The sequence below is a fragment of the Hyperolius riggenbachi genome, chromosome 3, assembly GCF_040937935.1.
Source record: "Hyperolius riggenbachi isolate aHypRig1 chromosome 3, aHypRig1.pri, whole genome shotgun sequence".
Taxonomy (NCBI): Eukaryota; Metazoa; Chordata; class Amphibia; order Anura; family Hyperoliidae; genus Hyperolius; species Hyperolius riggenbachi.
This window is the reverse complement of record NC_090648.1, coordinates 256492391-256517377: the sequence shown is the minus strand read 5'-3', so window position 1 is coordinate 256517377 and position 24987 is coordinate 256492391. Positions and strand designations below refer to the sequence as shown.

Genomic DNA, 24987 nt, shown 5'->3' with positions numbered 1-24987 from the left:
GACAATGGCAGGGAATCGAGCGGAAGATAAGTGGTGCCGGCGGGGACGAGCGGGGAATCGAATGCGGGGGACGCAGCAGGCACGTGCGGGTACGCGGAAGAGGCGATCCGGCGGCTAATCGAGCCGCCGGATCGCAGCCTCATCTACGCGTGTAGATGAGGCTTTACATATTGGATGGTGAATTGTGGGGACATCCATTTGTGTCAAAGGGGGCAGTAAAAGCATTGCCCATAAGTGCAGGACCACACTAAGAGTGCCAACCTCTGTATGTATAATTTTGTCTTTTAAAGAACAGAGGAGGCGAACTAGTGGTGTGTGGGCACTTTTTAGCCATAATAACCATCCGTGTTAGCGCGAAGTGTGTCTTCAGAGAATCATAGATAAATGTATTGCTCATGATAAATGGTATGACAGTAATATGAACAGGACCACCTACAGAACCAGCACTGGCCAGTGGAGCCATCCATGAAGTCCATTTCCCTCTACATTACTGCATTTGCAGTGGCTGTAGCTCATAAGCTCAAATGCTGAGACATTTTTTAATTTGCATTTTTATTCCTCTTTTCCCACCCTTCTTGTGTTACATATCAGCTGTGGTTCTCCAGTTTTCCTTTCTTAAACAAAAAAATACAAAAAAAGTACTATTCACTGCAGTAATACCCGGTACACACCGTGCAATTTCGCGTCAGATTGACGAATCAAAGCGATAATTTCTGACGGGTCCACTATGACTTCTGGATAGTTTTGTTTTGTGATTAATTTTGTACAGAAGTGATTGGAAAATGGATCAGAAAAACGATCGGAAATCAGATCATTCTTGTTGGGAATTATTGATTCGGCCCGTTAATTGGACAGGAAATTGCACAGTGTGTACCAGGCATTTAGGAATTTAGGGAGTTCCAATGAGTTTCTATAACAAACAAGTAGATAAAAAGCTTTCTTTTTGTATGCATGCTGCTTTTACAAGACGGCTTTCCTTTAAAAAAAGAATGCCCTTCCCCACGCCTACATTTCCTAGCATTGTGATTTTGTGCTTTTGGCTTGTATTCTTTGAGAAAACAATGGGTATTAAAGTGTGGTTGAGGTGGCTAAATGTTTATGTTTTGTCTTGAGTGCTACTGGACATCTTTTACAAATGGCCCTGAATGTGAAGCACCGTCATACTTCAAATATTCAGCACTGCACTTGTATAGAAAATAAGGTTAATAGAGATTCTTGAAGTGATGTGCATACTAAAATATATAATATAACCATAATTAAAAAGTGAAAGGTAAATATTTGAACTATGGTGTTCTAAAAATAAGTGAATCATAGAGTTTGAAAAGATTTTATTTTTAGAGGACATTCATTGGTGTGCATGATTCATGGTGAACATGATTATTGGAAGAATATAAGCCAACATCATTACGTCTTAATATAGCTCTTTAATTTACTCAAATGTGCACAAAAAAGAAAGGAAATACAGGAATGTATTGGAGCTAACTATTGTTCTTTTCAAACGCAAAGCCTATACTCAATCTTATTGTTTTGTGAACAAAATATGCCCTTGTTGACTGATTAGAGCAAAATATAAAAAAAAATGGAAGCAACAAAGGCAGCTGACAATGCTAAATGACAACAGGTCAGTAATATGACTGTATTAAAGAGCATCCTACAGGTAATGCACGTTGGGCTAATTGCACAAGTACCATGTCAGTGGCATAAGTACCAATAAAATGGCTGTATGCTGCCTGCACATGGCAATTTAACCCCTAGTTAGAGTATATGCCCCCTGTGTGGGCAGATAGTGCAACACTTTGAGGAGAATATTCCTCAGACTGATTACAAAGAATATGGAGGTTTCTTCATCCCTAACACATAATTATTATTATTATTTATAAAGCGCCAACATATTCCGTGGCGCTGTACAATGTAAGAAAACAAACAAGGGATACATAATGATACAGACAATGATATACATCAAATATGAACACCGATACAAAATACAGAACTGCTGATTACAATAGCAAACTTAACATGATGACTAAAATGTATAAATGTCTAACAGAGTGCAAGCAATTAAATTAATAACATTCCATGACACAAAAGGGTGAGAGCCCTGCCCTTGCGAGCTTACAATCTAAAGGAATGAGGTGGAAACAAGAGGTTGGGGAAGTATACAGTATATGTACAGGCAGTGCATAATTAGGTTATTTCGTGGATGCATGGCCTACGCTAGAGAATATGCTTGTCGGAAAAGGTGGGTTTTGAGAGAGCGTTTCAAGATTTCAAAGGTGGGAGAGTGGCGGATGTGCTGTGGAAAGGCATTCCAGAGGAGGGGTGAGGCATGTGAGAAGTCTTGTACACGTGAATGTGAGGAGGTAATTGTAGAAGAGGATAAAAGAAGCTTGTGTGCAGATCTGAGATTGCGGTTGGGTTGGTATCTGGAGACTAGTGAGGAGATGTACAGGGGAGAGAGATTGTGGAGAGCTTTGTAGGTTAGGGTTAAGAGTTTGAACTGAATCCTCTGGTTAATTCCTAGCCAGTGAAGAGCTTGACAGAGAGGAGCAGCAGAGGAGAGATGAATGAGTCGAGCAGCAGAGTTCAGTACAGAATTGAGCGGTGCTAGTCGGTTAGTTGGAAGTCCATCAAGCAATATACTGCAATAGTCCAATTGAGATTTAATAAGAGCATGTACTATGAAATCTCTGACCTCATAGGGGAACTCTAGTTTACTACACCAGTCTTCTACTGTAGTTCTTAGTGTAGACTTAGCTTATGGTTGGTGGGATCCCAGGTGTGTCTGGAGTTGTTGAAGTGCTGTTTGTGTGAGCCCAGCTGGCTGTGCTTTTTACATCCCGCAGTGTGTTTTATGGTTTTAATATGACACTACAGTGATTATTCAGTGTGTGGTATAATTTTTGAATAAAGCTTTATGGTGATTTTGAAGCAAAGGCTGATTCTACATTTTTTCCTTGGGCACACATAACATTATCCAAAGACTAGGAGAAATTTCGATAAAAATGGGACCAGACTGAAATACCTCAGCCGATACTGCACTAAAAACAGCAACATATCAGTAGCGGACATCACTAAATGGGCTCAGCTACATTTCCAAAAGCCATTGTCCGTTAACACAAATCATTGCATCCACAAACAGAAACTTAAGTTCTATCATGCAAAGATGAACTCATCTATAAGCATGATCTGGCCTGAGGTGAAGTGGAAATGTCCTGTGATTTAATGAATCAAAATCTGAAAATCTTTTTGAAAATATTGGACATCACATCCTTCATACTAAGAAGTAGATGGTCCAAATGGCATGTTATTAGCACACAGTTCAAAAGCAAGCACCCATGATGGTATAAGGGCGCATTGTACAGCTCGCTCACTGGGAAGGCGGCATATTTTTAAGGTATTCACAGGTTTTGGTATGAGCAACATACGCTACCATCCAGAAAATGTTATTTGCAAGGATATTTCAGCAAGACAATGTAAAACTACATGCTCCACATACTGCAATAAAAAGATACTGGGAAAAAAAGTCTGGTTGTTAAACTGGCCATTCTGCAATACAGAACTGTCATGTACCAAAACCATTTGGTGCACTATTAAATGATTATCACAAAGGACACCCAAATAGCTGAGCAGATGAAATCCTACATAAGGCAAAACAAGGAAAACTTTTCACTTTCAAAATTAGAGGGACTAGTTTTCGCACTTCCAAATTTAAGATGTTTAGACGGTGTTTTTAAAAGACTAAGTGAAGCACCGCAGCAGTAAACCGGCTGCGCCTATCCTGACTCATTTAAAAAGTGTTATTGACATCACATTTAAATTATATTTTTAAATAATATTTCTCAGTATTGACAATAGCTATATTAACGTTGTACTATTTTTAATTTAACATATGGTTACATAATTTGAAAATCATTGCATTGTGCCATAATTTACATTTTACGCAGCAGCAAAACTTGACTGTTCATAGACCGTTCTATTACCTAATGATAATCTATTATCCCCTTTTGATGTTGCATGTACAGTATATAGCTGTCTGTTCCATCAGCTTGTAAGCAAACAGGATTGAGTCTGATGAAGGCTGCGCAGCAGAAAGCTTGCTTGCTTACTCTTAGTTCAGAATGTAATGGGGTATATCTCTTACAACGGAACATTACACTGGAGAAAACTTACAGAAACTGAATAAGAGCATGACTCTACAATGTAAAAGAACACAAAGAACTGAATTCTTGACCTTGTGAAAGCCATAATCTCACCCTCAGAATCTTCAAATGAAAACCTGACTATTATGGGGCGTTTTGATGGGGGATTTTTAAAATGCACAGTAGAGGATAACTTTAGCTAACACCAAGTATTAATGACTCCAAGTTTGTTAGGCTCCTAGCAGACATCTTTATTGCCACCTTCCCCGATATTAGAGTCTTTTAATATCACATTCGTGAATTCCTATTTTTGATGGTTTATCATTATAAACCATCAAAATACATACTGCATGCTCATATTAAGCATTGGAACTGTTTTTTAAATTTGCTATTCATCATTTGCTACAACTACAACCATTTTATATACCACATTCCATTAAGCCTCTATTTTCAAATATGTAATTTCCAGAACCAGCTACTTACCTCGATGTTGTGAAAATGCCATATACCAAAGTTGTTCGAGGATTGTCTGTTTCCATTAGAAAAACATCCTCTACAAAAAATAAACAGATAAAGATGATGTTTCTAACCTTTAGAATTTCATAATGTTATGTACCGTTAGATTTACAAATTGTTTAGTATATATTTACAGCACAGTGTGGCAGTGTGTTGTCATGCAATGCACTGGGAATGATTTACTATTACTACAGAATGTAGGAATATAGCAAGGACAGTCCCAGAACTAGTGAAAGAAAAAAGTACTCACATCAGAAATTTATTGTGCGATTCCCAGCCAATGTTATGAAAGTTTAAGCTCTAGGGCCTATGTCAGTGATCTGCAAACTTGGCTATCCAGCTGTTAAGGAACTACAATGCATTGCGGGAGTCTGAAAGCCACATTCATGATTCATAAAGGCAAATGCATTGTGGGACTTGTAGTTCCTTAAAAGCTGAAGAGCCAAGTTTGTAGATCACTGGCCTAGGTTATCAACATACGGTATGTATAACCCATGAGGTACATTAGTTAAGCTCAGGAGGTACAAGAGCTTGTCATAATCCTCCTGTTGTAGTAAGTTTAGCGATTGAAAGATTTTCATTGTAAAAATTCTAAACATACCTGAATAACCATGCAAAATTAATTTAAAAGTATCAAGGAGTGTTTTAAAACATTTATACACAATTTCGGAGTCCTCCTAAAAAAATCTATATGTCAGGGGTTACTTGAGATGATTTTACCCACCGCAAGGGTGCTTGGGTAAAACAGTCAATAATAAAGGGATACATGCTATAACAATGTTGAGAAACACTGCTCTAGGGGATCTCTAAAAAGATTTTCATTGCTAAGCCACATTACTTTCAACATTGGGGTATTTTACAAAACCTTACTCCTCCTTGCTAAAGCTTTCCTGTCTCATTATGCTGAGTGTTTTGAGTCATATGGTAGGAAGGCACTTAATGAATGTTATAATTTTTGGGCCAAGGAAGGGGGGTGGAGTAGTAAGGGGAGAAGGGGTCGGTGTTCTTTTAAAAACATTTTCTCCCATATTGTTCAAGTCCTACTTTGCATACACTACGCCTGTGCATGTACAGAGTATTAAAGTTAAAGGATTGCTGGAGTTGCCATGCACAGTTGCATGTCATATAGTTTACTTGGAGCATTGTGACACCCATTGGTGAACAGGTAAACCTGCATACACTTTTTGCTATTCATTGCAATGGAGTTGATTGTGACTTCTGATGTGCCACATGCTGTGGGTGTCCTTGGGCTTTGCATATCAAAGTGCACAGCTATTTGGGCAGGTTGCAATTGAATCTCACCCATCAAACCCAGCAGCACCAACATACTAAGCTGAAAGCTTTTAATTTGCAATGCTTTGCCATATTAACATAGGCCCATTGTGTCCCTATTCCATTATTATAGCCATTTTTTCCACCACTACAGTATATCTACGTCCTCTGTAACTTCATATAAACCACGAGGATGTAGATATAAGTCATGTAGCTGAAGCACAGCTGTGCACAGTTGGACATTGCTCCTTTGCACACTTCCGGCACTATCTGCTGCAGCACTAATTGGCGAAAGGGAATATATGTTCACCAGCTCATTGGCTTTTTCCTTCCTGGTATTACAACCTACTTGGCTAGCTAAGAGGTTAATGCCTATCTGATTTTTTTTTATGAAATACCTTTAGACACTATAATAATTTTCAATGAAATCCATGTTAAAGCATCATTAATGCCAGCATTGCCTGCTATTTGCTGTAGAAAACTGCAGCCATCGCCCGGAGCATAAAACCTCATAGTGATAGCTGGCAAGCAGGTTCTGAACCCATGATGTAGCATCACAGGTAAAGGACCAGCGGCTTGAGAATATTTTCATAAATTCTGCTGCTGGGACTATTCCATAACACCAAACATCACCACTTACCCTGGGTTTGCTACTTTAATAGTCATATCCTCTGGATAAACTTCAACTACTACCCAACTCTAATTAGTTGTGCCCAGGGAAAATCCCTGTATAAGGGACAATTTTACCAATTACACCTACATGCATTAAACTCATAAAGCTAACACTGCCCTAGGCACAATGTCAAAGGTTGTTGGATTGCGAGATCTTACTAATCTCAGTGTGAGGGGCTTCTTTGAAAACAAAATATTGTGTAAAAATATGGAAGATTTAAATTATATACAGCTATCCACTGCCTTGTAGTCAAATGACAGCTGTGTTTTCAAATATGGTTTTCTTATATCAAACGCACAAACCTCTAACAAGGCAATGACTGCTGTGCCCTATGTATCAGAAAATGCATGATCACATTACAATTTGCAATTCATTGAACATGTGAAGCAGAACAAAGTTTGTATTATTCACATGGCTCCTACCCAATTCATCAAAATGGGTTTCAGTTCCATCATCATCCATCACTGAGCACACAAGCCGTGCCTTTAAGAATGTTGTCCACTTGTTGACAAGACTTCTTTGTCCACCAATGTCATTCTAGGGAAAAAAAGAAGAAAAATTTGACTTAATTAGTGGAATACAAGCACTGCCCAGTTCTTTTACGGAAAATTAATGTTACATAGTTATGCAAAACAAAAAAATCCATGGTTTCTTAATTTCTCAAAATTTCTCTCGGGAATAGTGCATTTTAATGATGTAGTGAACACTGATTTGTACTATGCAGTTACTGTATACAAAGTTTCCAATTGTGACTGCTTCATTATTCAAAATATGTATCAGTGAACATGCTATTAATACCATACTTTAAACTGCGGGAGCTGGACTCTGCTAAGGAGCTTTGAACTTAATAGATGAAGGAACAAGTTTAAAAGTGCATGCCCTCACTCCAGCACTCATCAAGAACAGGAAACAGACAAGCTGTCCAAAGCAGATGTCATTAGCGGATTTTATTATATTGTGTGGGTCTGCCAGAGGTGAACACAACATGTCTTACTGGGCAAACTCTCGCTATCATGGAATGAATTTGCTTGGTGCTCCCACTGTTGTCCGTCAGTCTTTCTTTTAGGAAGAAATAAACCTTTGCATCATTTGGATCTGTTCCATCTGGAAGGAGCTGTGCATCCACAAAAATTGGTTCTAGAAAAGAAAATACTTCACTTTAAAATGTTTTCGTAAAGTAGGACCAATACACATAACTTCTGTTTTTTTCAACCAGGAACACAAAAACACAAACAACAATTACTGTCTTTGTACTGACGTAAATGAAAACAATATTCTTATGAATAGCAGAACAAATCCAAGCAAGGTAGCCTTTTGTTTGTGTAGCAAACACAGATATGTGCTTTGATCTACTGGAAAAATCATGTAGAGATCCACAACTGTCAACACTTTGTAGGACATGAGATCATTGTCATTGCACAATGGGGTGATTGCACAATGGGGTGCAATATTGTGAATTGGAAAGAAGGTCTGAAGGAGATATGAAATGTCCTACTCAGTCTATTCATTTTGCAGTTTCCTAGGATTTCAAATCTTCAAATGAATATGATGATGATAGAGATGATATGTTACAGGAAAATCTTGTAGTTGATGAATGTTTTGCTTCCCTTTTAGTTATGTACCATATATACTTAACAACAAGTCTAGAAATATAGGTCTGACTCACTAAATAAAAGTATAGGGGTCGACTTATACACGAGTCAAACCTAAATTTCTGCCTCATAGCTGAGTGGGTGGGGTGCTCCTCTCTCTCTCAACCTTTGTAGAGCAAGCCGCAGAGGCCAGCATGCTTTCTAATCCTTCTACCACTGTCACCTTAAGCTTGGAAAATCACTACTTTGTATAGTTTACTTTTGATATTAGAAGGTTTTAGAGGCATCAATAACCAAACCAATGGCTGTAACACTGATCACCTTGAGTAATGTGTGTACCGTTACTGACATTACCATTTGCACTAATTTACCCAGTTGCAGGCGACACTTTGATAAAGAAAATGCCAAGAAAACGCAGGTCTGAAAGTTCCGGCTACAACAATTAACCTGAAAGGGCAGGGGAAAAGATCCTGGGCAGCAGTGCTTATTGGAGAAGGAGTGGATAATTGCTGCACTTGGGGACCTAGAGTAGGTACTGGCTGCACTTACAAGTCAGGAGGGGTTAATGGCTGCAATACTTTGTGCAGTGCAATCATTAACCCCTCCTGGTCCCCAAGTGCAGCTGTCAATTCCTCCTGGTCCCCAAGTGCAGCCATTAACTTTGCTGAGTAGACTTATTCTTAAATCAATAAAAAATTCCAGCTTAAGATGTTCAAATATTGTAGTCAACTTTTAGGCTGGGTCAACTTATATTTGAGCATACATGGTACATACATATGGTGCCGGTATACTTTAGAATGTCTTCTACGTTGTGAGGCAGTTATACACTTTACATTCTAAAGAAATAAAAAAAATCAATCAAAACGTAACATAGTCCTTGTGCAGAAGTGCAGGTGGAGTAGTACGAATAGTAAATGTAAGTATTAAAGAAACTTACCACTTAGCCATTTTGAATTGTGTTGATCTGTTCTTACTGCATTACGTTTTGTGAGGCTGCGGAAAATAGCCGAGTCTGTGCCCATAAAATCAATATACATTCCAGAGAACAGCTCTTCATCTAGGAAATAAAGTAGTACAGCAATTCTAAATATTATTCATAAAAACACTGTATGTATTGTATGTAGTGAATAAGGTCTTGCAACACGATTTGCTAATATATACCGGTACTTGAAAAGATATAAAATAAATCGCTGGTCTGGGTTTTAACCGAGTGCTTTTTAGTAAGATGGCTTTTTAGTCTTTTAGCCCTGAATACTTTCCTAGTCTTTCAGAGTCACCAAGAGCTATCTGTGTATTCTGTAGACAACGAAAGGTGAGTAAATTCTCAGCAAACTGATTTTTGGGCAAACAAGATGCTCACCAGGGAAAATACTGCTCTTTCTAAATTATGGCCCTTTTCTGTTCTTCACAAATATTAAAGTGACCAAAAGATCAACTCTTAAGCGTGATCACCATTTTACTTTCGCTGCTAGTTTACTTTATGGTACGTCACAAGGTTACAGAGGGCCCCTTTCATGGCATTTTCATGGGAAATAGTGGGAGAATAGTGGAGAAGGGTTCTGTTGATCAAACCCCTGATTCACTCTTGCCACAGATTGCCACTTGACCTCTGTAATGAAAGTCCCGGCTGGGTTCTGGTAAATCTGAAAAATAGTGGTGGCTAAATGCAACAAGTGGTAAAGAGTTTCTCTACTCGAGTAGACAGAGCCAGGGCCATAGCAATACCTATAGCAGCCATAGCACTGCTATGGGGCCTTGGAGATGAGGTGGCCAAGGTGGTAATTGATGTGTTCATTATTAACTCACCTTTGTTTCTCTACCCTCTGTCTTTGACTCAGTGCCCATGGACTATTATTATTATTATTATTTTTTATTTATATAGCGCCAACATTTTCCGTAGCGCTGTACATAGTACAAACAAATAATGGGGAACAAATATACATAAGAAATACAAGACACTGTACAGTCATGACATTGAATAGAATAAATACAGATACATACATAGTTGATATGTAGTTGGTACATATACATATGTTAAAGTTACAGCAGTATGAGAAACACTACGAGGAGGTCCCTGCCCTTGCGAGCTTACAATCTAGAGGGTAGTGGGGAGGAAACAAAGGGGAAGGAAACACCAGGATTAGTGGGTGAGCCAGTGTGCCTTCAGTGCTGCCTATAGCAAATTATAGGCTTTTCTGAACAGGTGTGTTTTCAGAGTACGTTTGAAGGTTTCCAGACTCGTGGCATGACGAACCGGCTGAGGGAGAGAGTTCCAAAGGAGAGGGACCGCCCGTGAGAAGTCTTGGATGCAAGAGTGAGCGGAGGTGACTAGGCTGGAGGACAAAAGGGTCTCCTGTGAGGAACGGAGGGTCCGAGCGGGGAGGTATCTGGAGATTAAAGAGGAAATGTATGGAGGCGACAGCTTGTGTAGAGGTTTGTATGCAAGTGCGAGAAGTTTAAACTGGATCCTTTGGGCAACTGGTAACCAATGGAGGGATTGGCAGAGAGGGGCTGCCTCAGAGGATCTAGAAGAGAGGTGGATGAGACGGGCCGCAGAGTTTAGTAGGGATTGGAGAGGTGCCAGTCTGCTTTTTGGTAGACCACAGAGTAGGGTGTTGCAGTAGTCAAGACAGGAGATGATTAGGGCATGCACAAGCATTTTAGTTGCTTCTTGTGAAAGGAAGGGACGGATTCTGGATATGTTTTTGAGATGGAAGTAGCAGGAGGTAGTTAAAGTGTTATATGTGGTTTAAAGGAGAGCTCAGAGTCCAAAATTACCCCTAGGCAACGAGCTTTGGGGGTTGATGCTATTGGGGTGTTCTCTACATTGATTGTGACAATGGGAGGTGGAACAGAGAGTGAAGGTGGAAATATCACAATCTCCGTTTTGCTCATATTGAGTTTAAGGAAGCGGGATGACATAAATGTAGATACAGCGGATAGACATTTGGGGACTTTTGATAGTAGTGTGGAGAGGTCTGGGGCAGAACAATAAATTTGGGTGTCATCAGCATAGAGGTGGACTATGCACACAGTGTACACTGCATAAAACCGTAAATCGCCCAGTGAACTCATATCCATAGGGTAGTTGCAGGTGGCATTGCTCAAGAGTGCCTAGATATAAAGGCGCCATGAAAATGTTTCTATGGGGCCCCATAGTCTGTAGCTATGCCACTGGACAGAACCCAAATTCCAATGGTTTGTTTAAAGTTAAAAAGTAGTATTGAAAATGTAACTATATTTGAACTACTTTGAAAAGTAGTTATACTGTTAAATATTTGCAAAAATACTCACACTGTAAACATTTTAGTCTCCAATTCCAATTTAACGAACCTAGAAAGTCTCAATTTGGAGCTGAGGCCCACCTCACCTATTGCACTGCTATAGGTCAAAGCTACATATGGGAGTAGAAGGTATCACCAGAAGTTGAGGCCATTTTGTCATCTGGGTATTGGTATTATGGGCCCTTTGCATGCTCAGAAATCAGTTTGGGCCTTGCAACAACTTACAAAATGTCCCAGCATTACGCAGCATTGCAAAATTATGTTTTGTGACCTTGAAGGTTCACTTTATTAGGAAGGCACATCATTTTTCATGTGCATAGTTTGCATTTCCCAGGACATAAAATTAGTTTGTCAGGTACTGAGCTATAGTCACTTGTGGATTTTACTTAGAGCCAATTAGACCCCTGAATGGAATGGTTCACTTAGGCTAAACAGTCTTTTATGACCTCAGGCGAAATGTTGCAGGAACCACCCATATGTCATAACACTTAACATTTTATTCACACTATGCCATAAAGGTATCATTGTTAATAGTTTATTAATTGTGTGTGAAACTAAAGACATCTGGCAGTTTTCTTGAGCAATTAGTTTTTAAATGGGCTGTCTGAACTTATGCACCAGTCTTCAATCCAGAAATAATATATCAATCAGGCTCTAAATCTTAGCATAATATTCCACGTCTGTGAATATATTTGTTATTTGTTCCAAACACAATTTTATCTGCTGTTTCCACATGCATTTTATTTCATTTCACATCTACTCTATTACAAATCACAGTAACACTTTGTTTACTGGTTATCTAGGTTTCTGTTGCATATAAAGTGTCTTATGGAAAGCCCAGTTTTGGTCTTTGGCATACAAAAATCTTTTGAATTGTCTTTTTTGAGTCTTCTCCTGAGGACACTGTAGTCAGTATGTTCATGTTTGTTTAGTAAAACTTGTCCTGATATGCTGTGAGCTCCCAGTTCATTTGAACACTCCAGTATTCTGAAGACCTGCGTATGATGAACTTTTCAGGTGCTGGAACCAACAATGATATAACATGCAGTGCTTTTCTACACTCAATGTAAGAGTATACATGAACTAAGAGAATAAATGTTTGAGTGCCAGCTGAGACAAGGGTGCCTAGAGCCTTGGCATTTTGTTTGCGTATCTAGCTGCTCTTTTATGTCTTTAAGCACACCTTCAGGGCAGAAGTAGGTAGAGACATGACTTCATAATTTTGTTCCACTAAAATGTACGGTTTGGTTCCAAAAGTTGATTTTAATGAAGAATGTGAAGAACACAGCGGATACTAGTGTCAGTTTGTCAGCCCGAGTATAGTTTCATTAAGAAACAATTGTTCTTTTGTACATGGACTGACCATGGCTGTAAATGTTTAAGCTTACCACAGTAAAAGTGTCAATATGTTCTTTATGATCCCTAAGTAATAAAAGTGGCCAGACCAAAAGTTGGACAGCAGCTGAAAAAAAAGAGCATTCCACAGACTACTGACCACATTAATGATGGTCATTTATCTCTTATAGGCCCTTTATCAAGAGAGCTTTCTGTCAGAGTTATGTCCAACCCTGAGAGCTCTTGACACAAATGTGCCTATTCATCAAAGCTCTGCAGGTTATGCAATGAAAAGCTATACCTTTCTGTTTAAAATTGTGAGCTGTAGTTACGAGAAGTGATCAAGGAGATGCAAAAAAAATTTGAGTTAATGCAGGTTTATGCAAATTCTGTGTGCAAATATTGTATTTGCAGATTGAAGTTGAAGCGTGATGGCTAATCCTGGCAATCCTGACTTTCAGCTGAAAAGAACCTGTGGGCTTAAAGCTGTAGTTCAGCCTTTCATGTACAGGATGGTAAAATTACAAAGTGTGTGCGTTGCACGTCTGTACTTAAGGAAACACAAGGTAGAAATAAACTAATGAGATGAACAATTGTATCTATCCTCCTCCCCTACTTAAAAAATATATATATATTTTTTAAAGGGACACTGTAGGGGGGGGGGGGGTCGGGGGAAAATGAGTTGACCTTACCTGGGGCTTCTAATGGTCCCCCGCAGACATCCTGTGCCCACACAGCCACTCACCGATGCTCCGGCCCCTCCTCCGGTTCACTTCTGGAATTTCAGATTTTAAAGTCTGAAAACCAATGCGCCTGCGTTGCTGTGTCCTCGTCGATCCCGCTAATGTCACCAGGAGCATACTGCCCAAGCCCAGTATGGTCTGTGCCTGCGCAGTATGCTCCTGGTGACATTAGCGGGATCAAGGACATGGCAACGCAGGCGCAGTGGTTTTCAGACTTTAAAGTCTAAAATTCTAGAAGTGAACCGGAGGCGGGGCCGGAGCATCGGTGAGTGGCTGTGCGGGCACAGGATGTCTGCGGGGGACCGTTAAAAGCCCCGGGTAAGTTCAAGTAATTTTCCACTGACCCCCTTACAGTATCCCTTTAAATATCAGAGTTTTATTATATATAAATCTACTTTTTACTGTTTTATATTGTCTGCTCAATGCATTAATTGAAGCATGCCAGAGTGAATATCTATGAACTATTGAAACGTTTTAGCTCTTTCCTGCTCTTAGAAGCCATTTTCTTCAAGGAAAGTGTTTTGTGGTTGTAATTCCTTATCAGTGAGGGTTATGCTATAGTCCAACCAAGTGCCGACCTGAAAAGAAACTGTCACTTGCATACCTGATGTTTAACTCTATCAGGCAGAGACATAAATACATGTTCTCCCTGTGTTTGAGAAGCTTTCCCACTGGCACTCCAGTTACCACCCACATCCAAAAAAACATACTTTTAAGTTAATTGGTTCCTCCCCCTCCCCGAATTTGGTCTTAGGCTATGCTAGTGACATTGGACTGGTTATGGTAGGGATTAGATTGTAATCAAATGTGGGGTCAGAGAGCGATATGACTTTGGACTCAGCTCTATATAAATACAGATCAATAATAACAGGGAGGTAAGACTCTTCTCAGCTACAGTTGCAGTGCTAGCCACAATGTATGTCAGAACATGTAGGAGGAAGGTGGAGTCAGATGATCTGTGCACACAAACGACTGGCAGCTGCTCCCTCCAAGATTACCTCATGTGGTTGAGAATGCAATGGGGGAGGAGTTTGGACAACTGTCTATCCAATAAAATTGGCATCACAAAAGGAAATAGAATAATAGGTGCCAAACGCTAAGTATTTTAAATATATTTATTACAGAAAGTACAGATGTAAAATTTTACTATTATATGCATTAAAAAGGAGTCTAAATTAGGACTTCATTTTGGAGAGCATATTGTTCCATCTTTGTGGAGGTTTTTTTTTCTGTAAGGTTGTTCTAGTTTCTCTAAGGAAACAATAACAGTGGTAGGGTAACTGGCCTTCACCCAAACTGGCCTGTGTATGTTTATGATTGCTCCCACTGACTGCTCTAGGACAGATGTGAAAATTCTGAGTACACTGCATAGTACTACGCAAACGAATGAAAGGAAAGCACATTTTAACTTCTGAACTTTCAGTTTGGAAATTTCATAGGGGAAGTTTCAGAAAAGAATATCAGTTCAGCAGCTCTAAGCTCTGGGCTAATTTACTGCCCTGTACCATAAAAGCTAACTTGTAAACTTAGCAGTGTACACTACATTGCTCAGTAAGTATGTGAAATAAAAGCATCAGTTGCTGTAGTTCTTCTTTGTATGATATTTTTTCTTGCTTGCAAAATACTTTGAAATATTGCTGAATACATGCTATTGAAGATAATTTGTCCATCATTAAGTGTTTATAAATTAACTTTCAGATACTTTGTTCTCATCCCCTGCTATACAATTGCTACTTGACTAGTGGGTGGGTAGACACTGACTGCAGCCTGGCTAGCGAGGGGCGGGCTGTGACTGCTGAATAGATGGGGGAGGGAGGAACTTGGACTGCTGCTCACCATTTCCTAGTCTCCACCTTCCCCAGTGAATGGGTATCAGGGTCGGAGAACAGTGGGAGAAGCTACAGTACATGCGCGCCCGCACGCACACACACAGACACACACAGACACAGACACACACAGACACAGACACACACACAGACACAGACACAGACACACACAGACACACACACACACAGTCATTGATAAGTGTGCTGCATAAAGAACATTTTATACAACATAATTTGATACTCACTGATCATAACAGAAACTGTGTTTACTTTTGGATTGAAAGAACATCGTCCTTTTCCAGATTCATTCTTGTAATCAATAAAAAAGGCACGATCCTACAATTTAATAAAAGAAAATAAGAAAACATAAATAAAATGATATTTTGTGACATAGCTGGATAAAACAGAAACAACCTTTTGCCAAGCTGTCTGTTGCTTCCTAATGACCCAGTAGATGTGGAATTACCTATCGATTTAACGTCACTGACTAGCTACAACGTATAATAGCTTCTAGCCTTCAAATCTGCAGTGCATGCTTTTAAATAGCCTTTTGTTGTTTAAATTATGAATAGCGTCTTTGAGTTTTAGCGTGACTGTGCAGAAAGAATGTTTCCTGTGACCTTTAGTAAAGTACATTCTTGTGGTGTCAGACATGACCTAGTGCAGACGGCTGACTAGCAAATGTCCAGCAGTATACCAAGTGTACATACTAAGTGGAAACCTAGATCACAACATTGAAAACAAACAATTTCATAGGTTCTAGAGAGACACATTTATGCTACAATGGCTAAAACTAAAATATATAGCTAAAATTTGTGTCAACATATTTGGGGCAAACAGGGCCATGTCACATTAAAATGATATGCACTCTCCTAAGCATGAAATATATAATGCTAGTTCCTTCTCTTATATTTCACATATGCTATAATGTGGAGGTTATGGTAAAGCAAAGGTTAAAAGTAGTCAGTGTGTACAGGCAGAGAAAAGGTTAAGGATAGTTGTTAAGCCACATTATGGAAAGGATGGTAAGCGCAGTAAGTAAAGAGCTAATGAGAGCATCCGGTATATAAAAAAGGAAGATTAGTGTTAGGCATGGAGTTAGGTTATAGTAATTTATTAAAAGGTGGGGTAATATACACTATGTGTACCTAGATACTAGTGTTATGCTGGGAATACACGGTTCGTTTTTGCCTTCGTTTAAACCTTCGATTCGTTCGGTAAACGAATCGAGTGTTGAAAACGTATGTGAAAATAGTCATAATCTCATTATAGTTTCGATTAATAGACCCCAAAAACGAACGACTAGTGATCGAACATGTTTGATATTATCTCTCTTTATCCATCTAATCGAGCCATTGGTAGGCTTGATGGCTGTTCAGATCGATTATATATTTGTTTATGCTAGTCCGTCCCTGTAAAAAGGGATTTTCGTTTCGTTTCTTTGCAGCCTTCGATCATTGGAAAAACGAAACCATCAGAATCGAAAAAAAAACCGAAGCCGTGGGTGGTGATATTAACCGTATGACCGATTATTTCGGGATCGAAAAGGACAAAAGGCACAATCGAAACGAAGGTTTAAACGAAGGCAAAAACGAACCGTGTATTCCCAGCATTAGGCTACATAGGGGCCCTAATGAAAGAGTCTGAGGTCTCACGAGAAAGGATGTGCAAGCACTGTTCTGCCACAACTTCCAGCATGAAACAGGAAGTATCAGGAAGAGGAGGACAGAGCAAGTAAACTTTGATTGCCATGGCACCCTTCTCAGACATGAGTGGGTACAGTTTGGCATCTTGGGAAACTCTGCTAGCTCATCATTTCCCACATGGACATTAAGGCAGGGGACCCACTTGTCTTTCAGTTTTCTGTGTGTGTTTTTCTGCATGAGTTTTATTTTCACAGAAGATAACATAATAAACAGAGAAAAATGACAAAATATGCAGAATTATACTGCAGAATGTCATTTTTTTGGAGTGCCAAAAACACATTAATGTGAACTAGCCCATTGATTAACATGAGTTCTCAGTTTAAATCAGTTTCCCTGTGCAGAAAATGTGCATGAAAACAGTCAAGTGTGACCCCTGCCTTAGGCTGGGGCCACACTAGACCCGGTTGCAGGACGGACACTGCAGTCCGGATCAGGGGAAGTACCCACCGTACTGCAAACTGATGAAAGTGCATCAGTTTTGCATCAGTTTTGTATCAGTTTCCGTTCAGGTTTTTCCCTGACAGAAAACGTCTCTATCATTAGGAAGGAGTGGGAGGATTTTTTGGGCCAATCATAAAGCTCAGGCTATCCGTTTTCACATCCGTTTTTTGCCTGTGGAGCTGGAGATGCGTTTTCTCATTGCTTTTCACTACCCCTGCGTGTATCCGTGGTCCTGATCCGTTGCGTGAAAATGCAGCAGGTCCGGACCTTCCGTTCAGGTTTTGAAAACGGATCCCCGCAAACGCAGACGGATCCGTTTTTTACTTGGGTGAGGCTGGCTGCTATTTTAAACATTAGTATCCGGGACTCCGTTTTTCATCAGGTTTGAAAAACGCAGCCACGGATACGTTTCCGGACCTAGTGTGGACCAGCTCTTAAAGAGGAACTAGAGAAAGGATTAAACTTCATTCCAATCACTAGCTGATATCCTCATCCCACAAGAAATGTTTAACTTTTCTCTAATAGATTGGGGGGGGGGGGGGGGGGGGAGTGTTGTGGTCTGTGTGGCCGATATTGTGGTGAAACCACTTCCAAAGTGTGATGTCATGGTCTTGAAAGTTTGCGGTCTGTGAACTTTGTTGCATTGTGGGAAATAACATTTTCCAATTGCCAAGCAAGCAATACCTCCCTTTGTGCATAGAACACTCAGTAATGAACATTCAGTACAGACCACCTGGCATAACTAATGAGATCACCACCAGTGATAAATTTCTGAAGGCAAATCAGGGAGAAGAAAAATGTTACAATGGGTAAACACTGACTAAATAATCTATAAATCTATAATCTATAAATTAGTCTTTAAACTAGCTATAGAAAGAAGCTGCTTTGGCTTTCAACCAACATTGTCCCTACAGTGTGTGTATGGCTATGATGAGAATATAAGACTAAGTCCCTTTGAGCCTGAGGCTGATGTGAATGGTTCAATGTCTTTTCTAAAACCCTGCAGGAAAACAGTCAACTCTACATAAATTAAACAAACATAAATTAATCTTTAATACATTATGAAATATGTATACCTTGATTCCTATATGATCTATCTCATTGACTATTAAAATTCATAACACAGACAAAAATACTCAGTTATAAGTCAGGTAATATCAAAACAAAGTATGGTACCTCAGATCTTCGGCCTCGGTTTACATATGTGCATATAGGACTGAAGGCTCCACTTCCACACACATACAAATGTGTTCTGTTAAAGCTCTGAATAACACGTACAAAATTGCCACATCCATGCTGGTAAAAAAGGAAGAAGAAACAGAATCAATATACTCAATAGGTCTTACAAAGGAGACACAAGTTCTGTATTATCCACACCTAGACTTTACCTGATGAATGAATTAAAGGTATCTTTTGAAATAATATGGCGTTGTTTGAGAAGGTAAGTCTGGCTACCTAACACACCACACCCTAGGGTGTTTCTTTTTCTAGTCAGTGTTTTTCACTGAAAATTGCCAAATAGAGGTAGTATACATCTGAGCTTCTGAAGACTCCCCACCATAGTGTAGTGTCTAAGAGGTGAGAAAGAAGGCGACCAGAAAGAATTAATGTTGCAAGTAAGTGAGTGGTTCCAAAGCAGAAAACCCCTGAAGTGCCACTGGTGTTTGTGTGACAACCAAACTTTTGAGCATCATCCTTTATACAAATTGATCAGTGCCAAGAAATATTTCACCAAGCGTGGCTCCCCAATCCCTCCCCCATTTCATCTCAATATACTCATATGTGTTGTGTTACATGTAATAAAAGCTTGCTACTTCATACGTGTTGCTTCTTTTTTTTATACATGTTCCTGAGATTTATAACACCAGGTCCATTTGTTTGTGCTTGAACATCTCATAAAATTGACAAAACTGCATCACACAGCTGTTATCTGTCTGTCCAATTCAAACAAAGTCTACTTAGAAGATTAGAAGAAAATCTCCTGGAAAAGTTGGCTAGCGTTCTGCAGATTTTCTCACTGTGGTGTAAATTAAATTTATTTCTAGTAATAAAGTGAAACAAACAAACTGCTAACTTGAACACTCTTATGACACTTCATACTATCAGTACATGTTGTCCATCAGGACTTTCTGAAACATCTGATATGCAGTTCTTGACTTTCCTTCAGAGAGTAATGTATACTACTGCATTATTTCCACGTTCCGAACCTCTATACTGTAAAGTTATTGGTCTTGGGGAGTGCAGAGTTCAGATTTTTTTACTTTTATGAAGATTTTTCTTGTAGGATTCGTTATTGGCTAAAATTGATTCATGAAGAATAAGGCCATGTTTGCAGCACAATTCCATATACTGTCTTGCACATACAATTTAGCACTTTTAAAGAGGTTCTCTAGATACAAATACAGTTAATGTTATCATGGATATGGCTTATGTCCAGCAATAATATTACTTCTCTGCCTCTGCATGACCAGCAATAATATTAGTTTTTCCACTCTTTATATTACCTGCCAGCTTCCTGTATTGTTACTACTGTAAATTTAATACTTCAAAGGAGAATAGGCCTGTTTCATCAAAGGCAGGAAGCGCTAGCTGAGCCATCTGCATCGAAGAACTAACATAATTTGACTGGACATAATCAGAAACAATCTGTAAATGACCTCCTAATGATGTAACTGGAATGGAGCATGCAATGAACTGTACTTTATAATATGAGCATATAAGACTAACTTGATCCAATAGACCATTAAGTATTATTTTGCAATACGCTCAAACTTTTTTTGTATTTTTAAGTACTTCTTTGGAGTTCAAAGAAGAAATGGATGCACCCGGATGCGCAGAATGCGATAGCATCTTTCTCCCGGTCGCTTGGCACGCGAGCAAAGCTTCTGCCTTTACACCCACCCCAACTCTTTCCTTTCAACAGCAAAGCTCTGATCTCCTAAACTGTTCCTACATCTTCAAACAATGTCACAACTACAGAAGGAACTCCTAAACTCCAGTCTAAACTCTTTTTGTGAAAACCAAACAAATGATGATTCTTGTGGCAACTATTCATGGTAAAAAGTAGCTGCAAAGTACTTTACATAATATCTTGGTCATTTGGAGTCTCCATAACTCAAATGGATTGTTACCAACTGCCTCGGCCGAGTTTCATCTAGCGAGTGTATGGGGCTTAAATTGTACTGTGAACAACTTACTTCCAATCTAGCTGTCACTTAAAGTAGGTATTATAAATCTGATGCCTGTAAACCTCTTACCAGAGGTTTTGGACTAGTACATCTCTCATGAGAGATTCTCAAGGTTTCCGTTGTGCTCTTCAAAAGCACTCCCTAGTAAGGAAATACACAAAGACGCCAGCCAGCCTGCCTACTTGTGTGCAAGCACTCCCTTGTAAGGAAATACACAAATATGCCGGCCAGCCTGCCTACTTGTGTGCCAGAATATAGCAGCTGGACTGCACCACTAGCTTTTAGGAGGAACTTTTGAAAATAAAGAAAACCTTCATAAGCCTACCTCAGGATATGTAGTAGTCCAAAACATGTTGGTAGGTGGTTCAGAGCTTTTTTTTTTTTTTTTTTTTTTTTTTTTAAACATAGTGCCCTCTTAAAAAATAATACAGATACAATTCTTTATCTAATCCGTTTATTTTCAAATTTAGGTTTGCTTAGAGCCTGTGACCAGTAACGGACAAACCTAAATACTGTATTTTGGCCCTTTAAGTCTAGTCGACCAACATCTCAATGCTTTTTAGTGTTCATGTCCGGGCGGCTGCTCTGCTGCGCTCCCGTGCACGATTGCGGGTGCGCCCCGTGCTGTCCCCCGGTAGCCCTGGGATCAGTGAGCGGGAGCATGGTTCCTGATCACCGATCAGTGTCCCCAGCAGAAAAACCGAAGCGCTCTTACAAGAGGCTTCAGTCTTTCTGCACGTAACATTTTCAGCGTCCCCCTTGTGCTTCCGGTTATTGAGAAGCAGGAAAAAAAACTCTTGTGGCCAAATAGTAAAACTACATCTACATATTTTTTACATTACAATTTACACATATAATAACATGAAAAATTAACTGTTTATTTTCCACACCAAAACATTACCCAAATAAAATTTTTAATGGGAAAAAAAATTACAATTAAAAAAAAAAGAAAAAAAAAAGACAGTTACCTAAGGGTCTGAACTTTTTAAATATGCATTTGAAGGGGGTATACTACGAACATTTATTAAATTATAAGCTTGTAAATAGTGATGGACCCAAAACGGAAAAATGCACCTTTATTTCCAAATAAAATATTGGCGCCATACATTGTGATATGGACAAAGTTTAAATGGTGTCATAACCAAGACAAACGGGCAAACAAAAAACATAGGTTTTAATTATAGTAGCGTGGATTATTTTAACCAGTTCACCCCCAAGGGTTTTTATCCTAACGGACCAGAGCAATTTTCAGTTGTCAGTGCTCCTCCCTTTTATTCCCTAATAACTTTATTACTACTTATCACAATAAAATGATCTATACCTCGTTTTTTTCCGCCACCAATTAGGCTTTCTGTGGATAGTACATTTTGCTAAGAATTTTTTTATTCTAAATGCATTTTAATGAGAAAAACAGAAAAAAAAGAAAAAAAAATCATGTCTCAGTTTTCAACCATTATAGTTTTAAAATTAAACATTCTCCTGTGGATAAAACAAACATGTTTTATTTGCCCAGTTGTCCCGATTAAACTGTTTAAATTATGTCCCTATCACAATATATGGCGACAGTATATTATTTTGAAATATAAGTGTTATTTTTCTGTTCTGTTTTTTTTTATCCTGGCCATAATAACAACCCCCTATGTAATAAATTAAAATTAATTTCCCCCCATAAAATATAGAATAACAAAGTTCCTAAGGCAACTATTTATTTTTTTTAAGCTGATTTTTTTTTTTACAAGTGTTTTTTTTTTGGGGGGGGGGGGGGTTGGAAGTGTAATCTTATTAATGATGTGTATATACCTGAAAATATATGTATTTTGTAGGTGTAATATACTTTTTGGCCACAAGATGGCGCTAGTGAACACGTTATAGGAAGTGTTCACTTTTTTTTTTACTACACTTTATTTAATTGTTACATTTCCTGTTTTTGTTCGGTCTTCTTCCCCAATCACCCAGCACGGGATCCCGACGGAAGCAGTGGCGGTAGCGGCGCGCACACGGCAGTAGCAGCGGCGGGAATGCGCGACGTATTAAAACGTCATGTTGCAGTTAATAGCGGTAAGCTGTAACGATTGGTGTAACACAGAGAGGATCTGATTATCGGTGATCTGCAGTATCACCGAGAATACAGATATATACCCGATTATTGATGATCTGCAGTATCACCAATAATCAGATATATCTCTAACCTCTGGACACCTGAGTAAGATGAGTGTTTGGTGCAACAGTAATACTTTGAGGAGAGCACCCGTATCGAGGGTGCAAGGCAGTAAGAGATACTGCCCAAGAACAAGCTCCTTCCAATGGCCTGAGGCTCCCCAAGGAGAGGAGTCAGACTGAAAGTGGGAAGGACCAGAGTGTGAGTGACACCAATGGTGGAGTGTCACTGACAGATCTGTGAATATCTCTAAACAGAGGAGATAGTTCTCGAGGTCGGACAAGCCAGGTCGGCAACAGACAAACAGATAAGATACAGAGGAAGAGACAATACAGAGTCCTAAGGCAAGCAAGGTTTGGCAACGGAGTATCAGATATAGCGAAGTACCAAATCAGAGATCAGAAGAGAGGTCAGGAAAGCATAAGGTCATAACAAATAATTAACAATGTCTAGTGTATAGTTGTGAGCTCCTAGATCATCAACACCCTGGAACTAGTCTGAAGAATAACAGGATGGTAATGCTAATTCCTAATCTTGGGTGTGAGCTCCGTAGTCATCAACACCCTGGAACTAGTCTGAAGTATAACAGAATGATAACACAGATTCCTAATCTTGGGTGTGAGGTCTTTGATCATCAACATCCTGGAACTAGTCTGAAGTATAACACAGAATGATGACACAGATTCCTAATCTTGGGTGTGAGGTCCTTGATCATCAACACCCTGGAACTAGTCTGAAGTATAACAGAGATAACACAGATTCTAACAATAAGGTCTGAGTGCTACCACGTAGTGATCGCAACGGCAGACAACCAGAGAATGACCAGCACCCAGTATATATAACAAAGCGCTCTCCAGCGCCTCCCCTAAGTGCTGGACCAATGGGAAGTGGTACTGCCGTCAGCTGACTCCCTTCTGGCTGTCATATAAGTTCTGCCTCTCAGCGCGCGCGTCTTCTGAACCTGTGTGGGCTATCAGTCTCAGCCACACCAGACATGTGATGTAAAGCACCCGCCGCGCTGGACGCGGAAACAGCCGCACCGCTATCAAGGCATGCGGCGGTTTCTCCGCGTTCGGCCATACTACTAGATGTAGGCCTATGCGTGCCAACCGCCGCGTTGGACGCGGAATCAGCCGCCTTGTTCTTAGTACACGCGACGGCTTTTCCGCGTTTTCTCACATAAGCATGACGTTTTAATACGATAGGATGCCGTTAAAGAGACACTGAAGCGAGACTAAATCTCGCTTCAGCTCTCAAATATAGCAGGGGCACGTGTGCCCCTAGAAATCCAAATAACCCCTGCGCTTCAATCCTGGTCTCAAACAGTCATCCAAAACAACCTCTGCGGTCTTTATGTTCACAATGCCTGGCTCAGCTCCAAACAGCTCTGGGGTGTGTGCAACTTCAAAACAAAAACAGGGAGCGCTCCATAGTGCATTAACATAAAAACTTGTTTATTACGCATTAAAAGTTATACTCACAATGTGCTATTATAAAATTCGCTTATCAGCGGTAAGCCCTTCCGCTTAGATCCCCGGCAGCTATGGTGCTCACGCTGTGGCCAGCAGCGCGGTCCTGGTGTAATCGGTAGCTCGTCTCTCGGGGGGTGGGCGTGGCTTAGTCCGAACGTGCTTGCTGCGTCATTACGCGTTTCGTGTGCCCCTGCTAAAACGCCGCTATCCCGCGGCTAAACGGGGGTCCCTTCACCCCCAACCCACCCCCCGCAAAAGTTGGTCGGAAAATGGTCGCTGGTAATATTCTTCCTGGAGGCAGGGCTAATGGCTGCAGCCCTGCCTCCAGTCGCGTCTATCAGACGCGCATCGCCGCCTCTCCCCCGCCCCTCTCAGTGAAGGAAGACTGAGAGGGGCAGGGGAGAGGCGGAGATACGCGCTGACAGACGCACGTGGGGCAGGGCTGCGGCGGTTAGCCCTGCCCCAACCAGGAAGCGCTCCCCCGCATTACGGAGGGGGTTTGGGGGGACAGGGACCCCCGTTAAGCCGCGGGATAGCGGCGTTTTAGCAGGGGCACACGTGCCCCTGCTATATATGAGGTCTGAAGCGAGATCTATTCTCGCTTCAGACTCTCTTTAAATGGTTAAAGCTATAATGGCCGAA

General features: G+C 40.1%; 1 protein-coding gene across 2 annotated transcripts in view; it reads right to left on the bottom strand.

Annotated features, from left to right (window-relative positions):
* Nucleotides 1-24987, bottom strand: part of SEMA3C (semaphorin 3C) — a 211029-nt gene that overhangs the window by 47450 nt on the left and 138592 nt on the right. For both annotated transcript variants that reach the window (XM_068276189.1, XM_068276190.1), the window contains 6 exons: nt 18704-18823; nt 15626-15716; nt 9130-9249; nt 7595-7737; nt 7023-7137; nt 4623-4692 (listed from right to left, as the gene is read on the bottom strand). In XM_068276189.1, coding sequence (XP_068132290.1) covers nt 4623-4692; nt 7023-7137; nt 7595-7737; nt 9130-9249; nt 15626-15716; nt 18704-18823 — 659 coding nt within the window. The remainder of the gene's footprint in view (nt 1-4622; nt 4693-7022; nt 7138-7594; nt 7738-9129; nt 9250-15625; nt 15717-18703; nt 18824-24987) is intronic.